Source organism: Pipistrellus hanaki (genome assembly GCF_964339955.1).
Source record: "Pipistrellus hanaki genome assembly, chromosome: 6".
NCBI classification, from domain to species: Eukaryota; Metazoa; Chordata; class Mammalia; order Chiroptera; family Vespertilionidae; genus Pipistrellus; species Pipistrellus hanaki.
Window position 1 is genome coordinate 14,077,970 of NC_140508.1, and position 15,714 is coordinate 14,093,683.

The 15,714-nt window shown below is 44.3% G+C and overlaps 1 protein-coding gene across 1 annotated transcript in view; it reads right to left on the reverse strand.

Moving 5' to 3' along the window:
* The window catches only part of SLC9A8 (solute carrier family 9 member A8), a 70,304-nt gene that overhangs the window by 13,828 nt on the left and 40,762 nt on the right, over positions 1-15,714 (reverse strand). The window contains 3 exon segments of the mRNA XM_084887135.1: positions 1,816-1,932; positions 8,473-8,569; positions 10,208-10,370. Coding sequence (XP_084743261.1) covers positions 1,816-1,932; positions 8,473-8,569; positions 10,208-10,370 — 377 coding nt within the window.

Below are 15,714 nucleotides of genomic sequence, written 5' to 3' on the forward strand. Positions count from 1 at the left end.
TCCCAACTGCCCTTTCCTGATGATCTGGTCACCCCCAACTGCCCTCCCCTGCAGACCTGGGTCCTTCCCTCCCCCCCCAACTGCCCTCCCTTGCTGGCCTGGTCTCCCCCAACTGCCCTCCTCTGCTAACGTGGTCACCTCCAACTGTCCACAACTGCCCTCCCCTGCCAGCAATCTTGTGGTAGCCATCTTGTGTCCACATAGGGGCAGCCATCTTTGACCATACGGGGCAGCCATATTGTGTCTTGGAGTGATGGTCAATTTGCATATTACTCTTTTATTAGATAGGATTACTAGAGGCCCAGAGCACGAAATTTGTGCATGGGTAGGGTCTCTAGGCCTGGCCAGTAATCAGGGCTGATCTGTGGGGTGACTGGTGGGGCAATCGGGCGAACCCTGCTGACACCCACCTTGGCTGGCCTGGAGCCTTGTGAGCTGGGGCAGCTTCTACGTTGAGCATCTGCCCTCTTGTGGTCAGTGCACATCATAGCAACCAATTGTTCCACTGGTTGTTCTGCCAGTCAATTTGCATATTAGGCTTTTATTATATAGGATTGTATTATTTTCCATATGAACAACTGTAAACCTACTTTTGTCTAATCCTGTATCGGTATGTCATGGCTAATCTAATGAATCCATTGTCAATGCTTATTGACTATTTCTATTTCTTATATTACAAACTACAACAAGCATCCCTGTGCACAGGCAAAATCCCTGGTAGGATTGTGGGTCCAAGAGCTCATGCCTTTTAAACTCAGACATACTGCAAATGACTCTCCAAAGAAATGGCATCAGTACACATGCACATCAATGGCCTGACTTATATATACCTGTGCCAGAGTGGGTATTATCAAATTGAACATTAACTTATCTGATGGGTTCAAAACAGAATTTGATGGATGTTTTGCTTTACACTCCTTTAATGGTGAGTCAGAGTCCAAGTCTTTAGACATGACTTTCTGAGAGGGGTGCTATGGAAAAAATACCTGCTGGGCCAGAAGAGACAGACCTGGCTTCAGAGTCACTTCTGAACCATGCGACTGTGGACAAGTCATTTGACACCTGAGCCTCCTTATCCATGGACTGAAGTCTGCACAGCCTGTCCCTGCCTCCTATCTAGCATGTGACAGTGTGGAACTCACACTTCAACATGAGACAAACCCCACTGAAATGTCAGGGGAGATGCTGATGGTGACAGCTAGGACACAGCCACTTGGGCACCAGTGCAAAGTGACAGTGTGAGAGTGGTTCCTTCAGGGCCAGGCATAAACTAGGGAAGGGGTACATGGGGGAACCAGTCATCCTGGTGTACCCCAGCCCAACAATAATACCTCCCTGAATTAGGTCTTTCAAGATGCTCCTATGGACAAGTTTGGGAAATGCTGTTACTACATTTTTCTCTCAGAAGTTCACAATGCACGCTGCTTAAAAGTCCTGCAGTTCAGAAACTTAAACTTTATCCCAGTATTTCTCACACTCTTTATTCACTTAACCCTCACCAATATCTGTTCCAAGGAAAACATTTTTGGAAATGTGACTTTAATATATTAATATGCATGAGGCTCAAATGTTCATAATTAGTAGCTTTCATTATTTTTGGTTTTAAAATTGTAGGCAGCAAATATTCCATTTATTAAGTATTAGGTTTACTTTATGGAATTTGAAAGCCAGAGTAACAAACAAAAGACAAGGGAGTTCAAGTCTGGCTCTGAGGATCCTGCTGCCTCTTCTGCCAGGGAACACCTGGACTCCTCCAACAGGGTAAGAAGAACCATCAGCTCAGGGAAGGCCCACACCAGACCCCCGAGAACTCACCGCACAGGAAGGCCACGGTCCGGAGGGTCTGCTGCATGAGGATCTGGGTGACCGGGGACAGGTTATGGTGCGTGTAGTGGGACATCACGATGCCTGAGAACAGGATGGCCATGATGCCTGGAGAGGGACAGTGGGGCACAGTGACCAGACATGAGCAGAGCAGAAAAGCACCTACCATATGATCCACAAATATGTCACACTTCCCACAAGTCCCTGGAGCCTATTGTGCCAGTTGTTTTAAGAAAAAGGAGCCTGGCCAGCGAGGCTCAGTGGTTAAGCATCGAGTTATGAACCAGGAGGTCAGGGCACATGCCCAGGTTGTGAGCTTGATCCCCAGTGTGGGGCATGCAGGAGGCAGCTGGTCAGTGATTCTCTCTCATCACTGATGTTTCTTTCTCTCTCTCCCTTTCCTTTCCTTTCTAAAACCAATAAAAACATACTCTTAAAAAAAAGGAAAAAGAAAAAAAAAGGAAATAGTACCTGAGGCCTACGAGAGACTGCAAAGAAATGCTAAGGGCCCTTCTCTCTGGTAGCTTCACTTTCGGCTGGCTGATCTTGAGCCAAATCCCCACACCCTCATCCAAGCCTTAGTTTTCTCATCTGTATAATGTAACTAAGAGTACCCAACTCGTGAAATGTATTATTTTCCATATGAACAACTGTAAATCTACTTTTGCCCAACCCTGTATTGGTATGTCATGGCTAATTTAATGAATCTTTTGTCGATGCTTATTAACTGTTTCTGTTTCTAATCTTCATTACCCTGTTAGGAGGGTAATGAAGAATAGCCATGCAAAGTGCCCATCACAGGATAGGTGTGTGGTGTCACTGTTATCCACAGATAGAAGGAGGAAGATGAGCCTCTTAGAGAGCATAAGAATCTGGGTAGCCCTAGTCAATTTGGCTCAGTGGCAGAGCATCAGCCTGAGGACTAGAGTCCTGGGTTCCATTCTGGTCAAGGGCATGTACTTTGGTTGCAGGCTCAATCCTGGTCCTGGTTGAGCATGTATAGAAGGCAACCAATCGATGTGTATCCCTCACACTGATGTTTTTCTCTCTGTTTCTCTCCCTCCCTTCTACTCTCTCTAAAAATCAATGGAAAAATATCCTTGGATGAGGATTAACAACAACAAAAAAGAATCGGGATAGATTTTTATTTACTTTTTTATACTTTCCCTCAAATCACCATGAAATACTCTTTTTATATAGAAAGAGAGAAATTACACATAATGCCTTTTCTTTACGACACTTCATGAGAGTCTACATCTTTTGTTGTTTACTGAGGATTAGAGTCTCACCATTTGGTCACTGCCCATAATCACTCCTGCACCACTTTATAAGGGTTTCCTCTCAGAGTGTCTGGGTCTAGGGTCTCTAGTTCATGAAATACAGTTATTAAATAAGCCAAAATATATGAACTGCAAGTCAGACTTTATAAGCAAAATATTAACTCCTTCTGCCACTTTGTAGAAACAGGGATTACTGGTGAACATCCTATATAATAAAAGCCTAAATGCTAAGTGTCCAGTTGTCAGTTCGACCAATCAAGGCATAATATGCTAATAATATATTAAGGCCTTTCAACCGTTCACTATGACATGCACTGACCAGAGGGCAGATGGTTGAACAGTTGACCAGTTGCTATGATGTGCACTGACCACCAGGGGGAAGAAGCTCCAACCGATAGGTTAGCTTGCTACTGGGATTTGGCCCATCGGGACTGAGTGAGATGCGTCAGTCCCTCCTGTATTGTGCACTGGTGGGGTCCCTCGACCTAGCCTGCTCCTTTCCTCTTAGCAAATAGCAAATTCTTTGCTCTTTCATCTTCCTGTACAAATGAGGCTAGATGGGGACTTTCCAGCAATGCTGCCTATAAGCTGCACCGGACAAGATCTGGGAGAAGGGAAGGAGTGGACCATAGACTTCTGTGCTTGCTATTGCAGACCACTGAGAAGACTGTAGCTCAAGAGTCATTCTGAATGATTGATGTGGAGATAAAAAGAACAGAGGACAACAGCCTAGTTGGAGTGGCTCAGTGGTTGAGCATCGCCCTATGAACCAGGAGGTCATGGTTTGATTCCCAGACAGGACACATGCCCAGGTTGTGGGCTTGATCCCAGTGTGGGGTATGCAGGAGGCAGCCGATAAATGATTCTTTCTCATCATTGATATTTCTCTCTCTCTCCTCTTCTCCCTTCCTCTCTGAAATCAATAAAAATATTTAAAACAAAACAAAAAATAGAAGACAGCAAACCTGGTGGTTCTCTCAGTATGTTCCTGCAGATGACCACCTGGAGAGCTGACCCTGCCTGCCCTTGCAATAGAGCTATCAGAAGGCAAAGCAAAGGGAGATGGCAGAAGAGAGCCCAGAACCTGTGTTTGGAACTCGGTGGAGATCAAGGAGGAGAACAGGGTATGACACGGTTCTGTTTTTATGGAACGGGCTTTAGCACTGCAGGCCAACACAGAAAGGTGCTGGCTTCTGGGCTTTCAAAGGACCTTGTTTCACCAGCTTATTTAAGTATATTTTTATTGATTTCAGAGAGGAAGGGAGAGGGAAAGAGAGATAGAAATATCAACGATGAGAGAGAATCATTTAACTGGCTGCCTCCTGTAGGCCCTACACGAGGGATCAAGCCCACCAACGGGGCATGTGCTCTGATAAAAAATTGAACCATGACCTCTTGGTTCATAGGTCGAGGCTCAACAACTGAGCCACGCAGGCCGGGCTACAACGTACTTCCTGAAGGCTGAGTCAAACCATAATCAGTTTTGTTAATTCCCCAATAATAAACATATTTCACTATAAGACATCCAGGCTCAGAGGTATCGAGCAAAAAGAGTCTCCACAGCACCTTTCCAGAGGTTAACTACCATTAACCATTTGATATGCAAATTTCCAGTTCTCCCACTAAGCCATTAGGAAGCTTATCTTTAAAAAGTAATAAACAGCCGAAACCGGTTTGGCTCAGTGGATAGAGCTTCGGCCTGCAGACTGAAAGGTCCCAGGTTTGATTCTGGTCAAGGGCATGTACCTTGGCTGCGGGGACATCCCCAATAGGGGGTGTGCAGGAGGCAGCTGATCGATGTTTCTCTCTCATTGATGTTTCTAACTCTTTATCCCTCTCTCTTCCTCTCTGTAAAAAAATCAATAAAATATATTTTTAAAAAAGTAATAAACAGGATGCTGTTAGATATATGTCATGTATTGCTAGCACAGTGGATTTTCTTCAAAAGCCTCCAACATTAGCCTTTGCACGATCAGCAGAGTCCCAGGCCTATAGAACCTGCGGGATGGGCTCCTGGCCCCTCCATCCCAGCCTTGTAGTCTTCCTGCTCTTCTGGATGCCTCGCTCCTTCACCCCTACCTGGGACCCTTAGCACCTACTGTTCCCAGTGCCGAACACCCTTCCCTGAACCCTCTCAGGGCTGGCTCCATCTCACACACAGGTGTTAGCTCTAGGGGGGGCCCTATGCCATAATGCTTCTGCCCCCCTGCCACTGTCTATCACATTATTCTGATTTCTTCATATCATTTCTCACTGCCTGAGATTATGCTATGTGCTTGCTCATTTGCCTATTGTCTTTCTTCTGCAGGTAGGACTTTGATCTTGTCTTGTTCCATAGCCCTGATACAAGGGCAGTTCTCGGCACAGGGTGCGCATTTAATATTCACTGAATGGATGAATGAGCAGTTTTTTAACTTTCTTAAAATTTAACAATATTTCTTGGAGTGACAGTACAAATAGATAAATTCATTTTTTAAATGTCTGCATGGTATGCCATAGTGACAATGGACCCAGACTCATTTAATTGTTCCCGTTACTGATGAACATTTAGCTACTTCCAGTTTTCCTCTCACAGGCAGTGCTGCAAAGGAATTCCTTGGCTATCCGCCTGTGCATGTGAGTGCTGTACAGTACATTCCCTCTTTGGCCAACGTGTGCCCAGCATTTAACGGGAAGTGCTAAGTCCTTATCAATTTTGCAAACTCATCCTTCAACCCTGAAAGTTCCAACCTCGTGACTTACCTCGACAGAATGTGGCTCTGCCCCAATCCCGCTCCCCAAACCCAAAGTTGGCTCAGGGCTGGGATGGGGGCTATTCATCTTTGGCTCTTTAGGGCCAGAGGGCAAAGCAGCCCTCAAAACTGGCTTGAGTGAGAAATAGAAATAGTTAGGTATAGATAGAATAGAACAAAGATTCTGAGAATAGCCAATGTTTCTGAATAATAATTAGGGAGACTGTTTAATTTACTGTTGAAACCAGGATACTTCCTAGTAATAACACACACTGATGCCTCTGTCAGGACTCTCACTTGCATTGTTCCCTTTAATTCTCACCTCAAGCTTGAGGGTGGCACTTTTACTGCATGAGAAAGTGAATGCTCAGGGAAGTTAAGTCTGCTGACTGAGGTTACATAGCTAATGATGAGAGGCAGAGCTGGGATTCAAACCCAGGTTAGTCCAGTATCCTTAGCCACTGTGTTCCAAACACACGATTTGAGTAAATGATTTGTAGGAAGAGAATGTCCTGCTTGGTGGTCATGGGAACCGCTCACTATCAGTCCTGTGTGATGGTCAGGGAAAGCAGAGTACAAAAGGGAAGGAGGAGAGAGCAAAAACATCACCTTTCCCATTTATGCTCTTACAGCGGGATGTGGAGGGTCCTCACAACACAGCAGGACATCCGTCCTCCCTCTCTCTGAAACCCTGTGATAGAGATCCCCAAAGCCCAGAGGCAGACCACGTGTTCTTGGCTGGCATGTGCTGTCTTTGGCCCCACTCGTGTGAACAACAAAAATCCCCAAGGAAACGAGAACCTACAAACAGAAAACACTGCCTCTCTGAAGAAAAGAAAAATACTCCCTTGTTTTAATAACAAATTCCAAATGGATGTATGAAATATATCTGCCATCAGGTACTTAGTGTTCATATTGTGGGGAACATTTAGAAAAACAGGTTAAATAGCTAGGCTAGAGCCAAATGTTTCATAGGTAATGTTTATTAAGTGCCAAATTCAGGAAAGGTAAGAGAGGACACTTTATGGCAGATGCCAGGATGAAATTATCCAGGAGAACTGGCTTGGGATAAAAACAAAACAAAACAAAAACACCAAACCCCTGATGTTTACAAGTTCTCCAAAAAAAATCACCAGAGTCTTCTCTGCTTCCTCCTTGGCAAGATCTGCTCACAGAGTACCCACTGTGAGTCCAGAAAGTGATTGTGGGAAGAATTCTGTTCCACGGAGTCATTAAAAACCACCGGGACTTCCACGTTGCCCAGGAAGAAATAATTGCTACGCAAATTGCTGTCCTACCATAAACAACTAGAAAACCCGATGAAATACATGAAATAAAACTGTCTTCTGACATGAATTCTGGGCAGGGTAGGACTGTGATTCCTGATAGAAGGGAAACAAACACGGTGGCTCTTCCTACTCCAGGCCCGGCCCAGCCTACTGCCGGCCTTAGTTTTCAGGCTGAGGCTCAGGAAGGGGAACCCCAAACTGAGCTCAGCAGTCTCAGTCTTGCTGAGAAGAGAGGACAGATGAGAATTGGGGGAGGCCAAAGGAGCTAGAATACCAGAGAGGAGAAGCCACACAGTAGGAGAGAGCTTCTGAGAGCTATAATGGAGTCCCCTTGAATCTTGGACTGAACTGATCTGTACATGCAAGCAGTGAGATTCCAGAAGTCTGGGAGAGAATCAACTAAACAGGAATAGGCTGAACAGTTCCCCAAGCACACACAAGGCTGGGAATAGTGTGTGTTCCCACAGGCTGGAGTGGAATGACCTCATAATACATGGGACATGATCTAGAGTCCTCAGAAATGCATTAATTTCTAGTGCTACTCTGCACCTGCCCTGACAATTTAAAAGTAAACCTCAAAAGGATTCTGCTGATTGCAGGAGCTTAGATATATGGCAGGCGAAAATCCAAAACTCTATGAAGAATACACAAAAATCTAATTAACAACATAATCAACTTCACAATGACTGGTGTCCAATAAAAAAATAATAGGCAAGCAAAGAGCAGCAATATATAACTTACAGAGGAAAATTAATCAACAGAAACCAACCTAGAATTAATAGGAATGGTGGAATTAACAAATAAGCACATTAAAATAGCTGTTATAAATATGTTCCATGAGTTCAAGAATGTAGAGAAATAATGAATGGCATACATGCAAAAACATGTTGCTTAAGAACATTATACTAACTGAAAAAATAAGACACAAAAGCCTGCATACTGTATGACTTCACTTCTATGATATTTTGGAAAAGGAAACTATAGTGACAGATTGCATTTCAACAGGTACCAGGAGCTAGGGATGGGCCGGGAATGACTGCTCTTGGCAGTCGGACCCCATCCTTGGAGGGAAGCCCTTCAGGGCCCTTGCTCTGGGAAAGAGGCAGAATTGGAGGGGATATTTTGATCTTTGCTAAGGGATGGTCGGTAAAGAGAAATGTGACTGGGACAACATAGTCAGGTCTAAATCCAGATGTGTCCCTACGGGACCGGTAGATTCCCTTTGTTACAAGTTCTTCCAAGTTGTGACTATCTCTTGTGATTGAAAGTGACCCGACTGATATAACCTCTCTCACCAGGCAGGACAACACACCATCATCTAGCATTTCAATGCTCTCGTTCACTTACCCGAGAGTGAGATTCCTTCCGCAAGCCCATAAGGAAGATACGCAAAGATGATCATCATGCCGAACTCCAAGGAAGGCGTTTTCCTCAAGTCAATATGCTTTAGCACATAAATGAGTGGTCAAGGAAAGAGAACTGAGGGACAGTTGGTGGGAGATCTAGTGAAGTCACAAAACTGCTGCCTTCCAAATATATTTTGAATAACAGAAACAAGATTTCGCTAAGGTAATAACTGAAAACCTGTCATCATGGATATTTTTCTTTGCAGGGAGATAGTTGTTTTAAGAAAGGGAATCTGATAAAGTAAGAAATGTAAATTCCTGAGACAAATGGTAAGAGGGGGAGGGATTAAAATCAACCTAAGTTAACTCAGTTAAAAATACTGACTTGGGCCCTGGCCAGTGTGGCTCTGTAGGTTGGGCATCATCCTCTGCACTGAAAGGTCACCAGTTTGATTCTCAGTCAGAGCATGTACCTGGGTTGCGGGCTTGATCCCAGTAGGAGATGTGCAGGAAGCAGCTGATCAATGTCTCACTCTCACACTGATGTTTCTTCCTATCCCCCTCTCTTTCCTCTCTTTCTAAAAATCAATTTAAAATATCTTTTAAAAATGCTGATCTGGAAGACTGGGAATGTGCCAGCCTGTGGGGGGCAAAGCTGGGGCTGCAGAGGGACTGAGGACAGCTCACACTGCCAGTTCCCTTCTGGCCTTGTTACTTTCATCTCCTCTTCCTGCATCAGATGAGATGAACTAATAGGGTTTTCCAGAACTTTGGGGTTCAATAGCCCATCAAAGGGCCCTTTTTCCTATTCCTGGAGATTTTCAAACTCATCTGTCACAGGAGAGCCTTTTACATATTCCAAATATTGTTCATATGCCCTTACTGGAACTCACAGCACCATTCACCTGGCTTCATTACACCAAATGCTCCCCCGACTCTTTTTAAGAAAAAGATAAATATGGAGGAAAGTACTGAGCTGGATAAAGTTTATTTCCTATTCTGTTTGTTGGTACAATATGAGAAGCTGTCTACCAACTCACTAGAGCCTTGGACTTCTGAACACAGGAGTCGAAGAGAAAATTCAACAGGATGGCAGGCAAGCATGCCTGCCACAGGCAGAAGAGGCCTTTCCGGCCATCTGTGAGACGCACTGCCCGTGGAGGAGGGCCAGGGGCACCGCCCTGAGACGCAGGCATTGGCAAGCACAGAAGCGGTCTGGTGCCTATTCCTGCTGGAACAGGCCAGATTTTCTACAGCAATAAAGGTGTCACTGGGCTGCCCAAGCCTCTTTCCTTCTCTGGCTGGAAAAACTTATGGGTAGTTAAGCAAAAAAAAAAAATCAGTGCAAATAACTTAGATGAGCTCATTTTGAAAGTCTCTTTTCTGGTCCTTTCAGAAAACACTTCCAGATTTTCTCAATTTGACATTTTCAAAGGAAATTAATTTCCAATTTTTGGAATGTGAAAAGAGAGACAGCAGAAAATGAACTAAGAAGTCTCCCAAATCAGATCTGATATCCAACAGTGTACATGTTTTTTAAGCTTTAAAAAGTGACACCCTAAATTTCACATATTAAATTTAAAAGTCCTTGAGTTTAAATGAAAGTGCTGCTCAAACCACAACTAAGCATAAAAATCCTCCATCAAACACAACCCTAGACTAAAATTGGTCCCTGTAAGGAATAGGAGAAGATGGCTAACCATGCATATAATTAGGAATAATCTTCCCAGCCACACATGTTCATCACAGTAAAAGGATATTAATGCAGAGATTAAGCCAGTGAGAGTGCCGAGCGCTGCTGAGCCAAAGAACATTTTGAGGAAGTAGCCAAGGGCTTGTACAAATGTTTGCCACCCACTGACATCTGACATATTTTTTCTTGTTAAACCTTCAGCTGTGCTAGGAAATAGAAGAAAAACAGAAAGAAGTTAAAATGTTATAGACAAAGTTATTAGAAATTAACTTAGAACTAAAAATTTATTCCTTGGTTATTCTGTCATTCATTCGGTCCATCATTTAGTGACTCGCATTTATTTGTTTACCTGCTTTGCTCCAGGTACTGGGCCAGTTTCTGGGGGTTCAGAGATGAGCGCAAAGGCCCTGGCCTTAAGGAGTGCCCCCAGTCTAATGAGGCGGGAAATAATGACCACCTGGGGTAAGGGCAGAGGGCTGTAGAAACACAAAGTAGTGCTTCATAACACATGGGCTGGGTTTAGATTTGGGATGCGGAACAATGAGGGAAAGCACCCCAGGCAGAGGGAACACATGTGAGAGGCAGAGAGCCTGAGAATACCAGCCCATTCCGGGGCATTCAATGACAGGTTAGTATGGATAAAACACAGAAAAAGGGCGGGGTGTTTGTGCCGTGGGGCGGACAGTGGCAAGAGGTAAGGCCAGAGCAGCAGGCGGCACAGGAGCTGTGAACGGCTTTGATGAAACAGGCGAAGGGGTTGGTATTTCATCCTGAAGGCGCTGGGGGGTATTCTAGTGTGGGGGGATCCTGTGGTAAAACTGGAAATTAAGGCTGTGGCATGAAGTCAGATCAGAATGGAGCCGCCTAAAGAAGACCCGTCACTGGGTACAAGTGTTGGGTACAGAGAGGATGGATTTAGGAGGAAGAATTGAAAGAATTTTTCTTTCATTGTAAAAGAACAAAGTAAAACTGCCAGAAGCCATTAAATTCAGTTGCTGGTTTTCCCCCCAAAGGGAAACCAGTTATGCCACTAAAATGGAGTTATTCTCATTAAATATCCTACACTTGCAGTCTGACCCTACCTTCAGATTGTCTCTTAAATCCATCCACTTCTCTCCCTTTCTGCCCTACTATCTGCTGTCCCATTGCTCTCTCTATACCTCCTTGTCTCCATAGGGACCAACCCATTCTCCAGCCAATGGCCTGAATGATCCCCATAAAATTCACATCTGATCAGGTTATTGGCCTATTCAAAACCCATCAACAGTTTCCTGCTGCTTTGTAGGGGGACGCCTAGTCTTCTTAGCATAACCTTGTTAACAGAGTTGGGGTTCTTGAATTACCCAGGATAGAAATCAACAGAAACCCCCGCATACCCCGCGCTCCCCCCTGAGAAATTTCCAGACAGATTTTATTAAGTTTATGCTCGAGCTCAAGGGAGGCAGCACCGAGGAAAGGATGGTGCTCTAAACTGGCTCTGGGCTGGCTCTGCCTGGCTGCTTTTATAAGCTGGGGACAAAGCAGGCTTGCGCACTAAGGCAGGCTTTTCTAAAAAGTCAGGCTTGCAGAATTTCCCATTTTAGGGTGGGGTGGGTGACTTCCTTTTCCTGCTGCGTTGCTTGGTAACTACATCCACACCTGCGCTATTGGGGCAGGATGGGGGACTGCCTGTTACCACCACCTGGGAAGGTCATATAGCAGTAACCTTGATCAATTGTGTGTGTGGGTCAGTAGTTTAAGACAGTTAGAAGGAAGATACAATCAGCTACCTCTGTGCTTTAGGGTAGAGAGTGGAGGAGTGATGACAGTTTTTCGTTCCTTCTTAACTTGGTTTCCTGGCTCAGTCCCTATGTTGTTTCCACCTGATTCCACTCTCTGCCATACCTCTTGATCCCACTTTCTCCTCCTTCCGGGGAGGCCCCACTGTGACTGGCACCTCCTTATAGTCACCTTTCACCTCAGCCTCCCTAACTTCCCCGTTTGTTTCTCAGAACCCAGCCTCAGTGTTACTTCCTCAGGGACCCTTCGACAGGCCAACCATTTACAGGCTCCTGTGGCTTGTCTTCTCCACAGCATGTGAAAACTAACAGTTCCATAACTGTCATATGTCCAGGGCCTAAGGCAGAGCCTAGTACACAAAAGACACTCAATGAATTTTTGCTGAATCAGTACACAAAGCGAAGAATTGTCAATAGTAATATTCAGCTTCATTATTCAACATTTCATGAATTGGTATAATTTTAAAGCAAGATAATCTCTGATAATCTGATAGCTTGATCAAATGACCCTCAGGAAACCTTTTATGGCAATTCACTGTACAATTTAACATAATAAAGGTTCTGAGAAATCCTGCAAAATTTTTTTTTTAAATCTTTTTTTCACACACAAGTTTTCCAAACTCACTAAATGTACAATTACCCTCCCCCTTTCCCCACCCTCTGCCGCCGCCAATTCCCTTTTTTCCTAGTAGTAGATCGCAGGTTAACATCCCACCTTGGGAATGCTGGGATCCAATAAGGGTTCTTACTGGGAAAGTGCCGTGAAGGGTAAGATCACCCACAGTTCCCAAATGATCTGTGGGCACATGCAGACAGTAAGTATCTAGCCGCCACCCCAGATGATTCCCTCAGATGGTACATCAGCCAGTGTCACTGCTTTCTTTTTATGGAGAAAAGGCTTGTGCCAATGGTTCCTGAACTCAAGATAAATGAAAGTAGAATTGGACTCTTTCTGGCCTGGTAATTGTCCTGAACTCAAGATAAATGAAAGTAGAATTGGACTCTTTCTGGCCTGGTAATTGTCTACATTTTATTTTTTCAGGTCATGTTTCTCTCACCTTAAGAATATAGACAATGCTGCTTCGGGTCCCATTTCATGAGCTTAAGCTGTAGCTGGAGAGAACAAAAGGTTTCCCCTACAGCAATTATTTTAAGAATAAATTGTCATAGTAACAAATCAAAGCTCAAACTAATTTAATTAAAGTTAATGAAGAAACAGAAGATACTTCTTAACTTTCTGGCACTTAAAGAAGGGGGTATGCTGGGCCAGTGTGTCTCAGTGGTTGAGAGTCCGTCCGCCCATGAACCAGGAGGTCCTGGTTTGATTCCTGGGTTGTGGGCTTGATCCCCAGTAGGGGGCATGCAGGAGGCAGCCTACCGATGATTCTCTCTCATCATTGATGTTTATGTCTCCCTTCCTCTGAAATCAATGAAAATATATTTTATTTATTTATTTATTTAATAAATTTTTTATTGTTCATATTATTACAAATGTCCCCCCCACCCCATTGCTCTCCTCCACCAGGTTCCCACCCCACCCTCTGCCCTTTCCCCACCCCCCATTGTCCTCATCCATAGGTACACAGTTTATGTTCAGTCTCTTCCCACATCCCCCTCTCCCCTTTTCCCCAAGAATCGTCAGTTCACTCCCCTTCCATACCTCTGATTCTATTATATTCAACAGTTAATATTGTTTTTTAATTTCCTTGGTTTTTAGATTCACTTGTTGATAGTTACGTATTTGTTGTTCATAATTTTTATCTTTATTTACTTTCTCTTCCGAAAGAACCCCCTTCAGCAATTCATATAATTCTGGTTTGGTGGTGATGAACTCCTTTAGCTTTTTTTTTATTAGTGAAGCTCTTTATCTGACCTTCGAATCTGAGTCATAGCTTTGCTGGATAGATTATCTTTGGCTGTAGGTTCTTGCTATTCATCACCTTGAATATTTCTTGCCATTCCCGTCTGGCCTGCATGGTTTCTGTTGAGAAATCAGCTGGCAATCGTATAGGTGCTCCTTTATAGGTAACCACCTGCTTAGCTCTTGCTGCTTTTAATAGTCTCTCTTTGTCTTTTGCTCTTGGAATTCTAATTATGATTTGTCTTGGTGTGGTCCTCTTTGGATTCCTTTTGTTTGGAGTTCTGTGCGCTTCCTGGACTTGTAAGTCTAATTCTTTCACCAGGTGGGGGAAGTTTTCTGTCACTATTTCTTTCAGTATGTTTTCGATATCTTGCTCTCTCTCATCTTCTGGGACCCCCATAATTCTGATGTTGGATCGTTTGAAGTTGTCCCAGAGGTTTCTTACATTATCTTCAATTTTCTGGATTCTCTTGCCTTCTATCTTCTGCAAAGGAGTGTCTTCTGGCTCTTTATGTCCCCAATCTTTGACTTGATTCTTGCGATCTTCCATTCTGTTTTTAGGACTCTGTATAATATTTTTTAAGACAATGTATTCTTTATTTCTTGTTGATCTCTTATCATTTCTTGTTGATTCCTTATTAATTCTAGTTGATCCCTTTTCATATCCTCATAGGTCTTATCGATCTTTTCTAGGAAATTCTTGAAAAACCTTATAAGCGTAGATTTGAACTCTATATCCAGTTGCTTTTTGTCCTCCATTTCTTTCGTTTGTGATCTATTTCGTCTTGGCATTTTCGCAGCTTCCCTGATGGGGTGGGGTTTCAGGGTGGGGCCTACAGCTTTGGCTTCCGTCAGCCCCGCCCTATGCGGATCCTGAGTCTCAGGGTCCTTCAGTACTCGTTGCAAGAGCCTCTGAGAGAAAGGTGCCCTCGATTTTCGCCTGCTACCAGTCTAGGCTCTCCCACAATGAGCCCGGTATTGGGGTTCAGTTCAGTTGGAAGTGGAGTTGGAGGTGGCATTCAGAGCAGTCTGTAATCCCTGTCTCCTTCCCGCCAGGGCAATCCCGCGGCACAGCCAACTGTCCCTTCTCTGTGCGCAATGTGCGTGCCGCCGGGACCTCCTTTAGCCACTCCCCCAGGGTTCCGCCTTACAGCCCAGCTCCCTCTGTTTGAGCCTGGGTCCCCGGGGTCTGGCCTAGAACTGGGGTTCAGAGCAGTCGGAACTGGGGCCCAGCACAGTCGGAGCTTTTATCTCCTTCCCGCTAGGGAATGCCAGCCAGGCACTCAGCCTCCCTCCTCTCCGGCTGCGCCACGTGTCTCTGTACCTTAGGCTTTTACAGCTCCTCCGCTCTTCCTTCTGGTTTTCTCCTTGCTTCTCGTTGTAGAATTTCCAGTCAGTCGACTTTCCTGTAGTTCTGGGTAATGTCCATTTTATATTTTAGTTGTATTTTATTGAAATTGTTGTGTGCAGCTGCAGCTACATGTTTACCTGTGCAGCCATCTTGGATTCTCCTCAATGAAAATATATTTTAAAAAGGGAGTAATTCATTCCTATATTCAGTTACAAAGATAATCTGAATAAACTGTCAGATCACTTTGGAAACGATCATTTATTAAGTATACCCTTAAAAATAAGACATGATTCTAGCTTATAAACCAAGGAATGCTGACAATAGCTCCCTCCTGTAATGCAAAAAGGGCACATCCATGCTCCTCTCTCCCCTGTCTCCCTCTTCTAACTGAAATGGCTCACAAGACAGCTCACCTGAGAAACCTCACTCAAATCCTTCAGAATGACTATTTCCCCCTTGCACCATTGTGTTCACTTCCTTGTGAGCGTCTTTCTCTCACCTTGGATTGAAACTGTCAAGTCCAACTGGTCTCTGGACAACGTTTGGAACACAGAGGACCA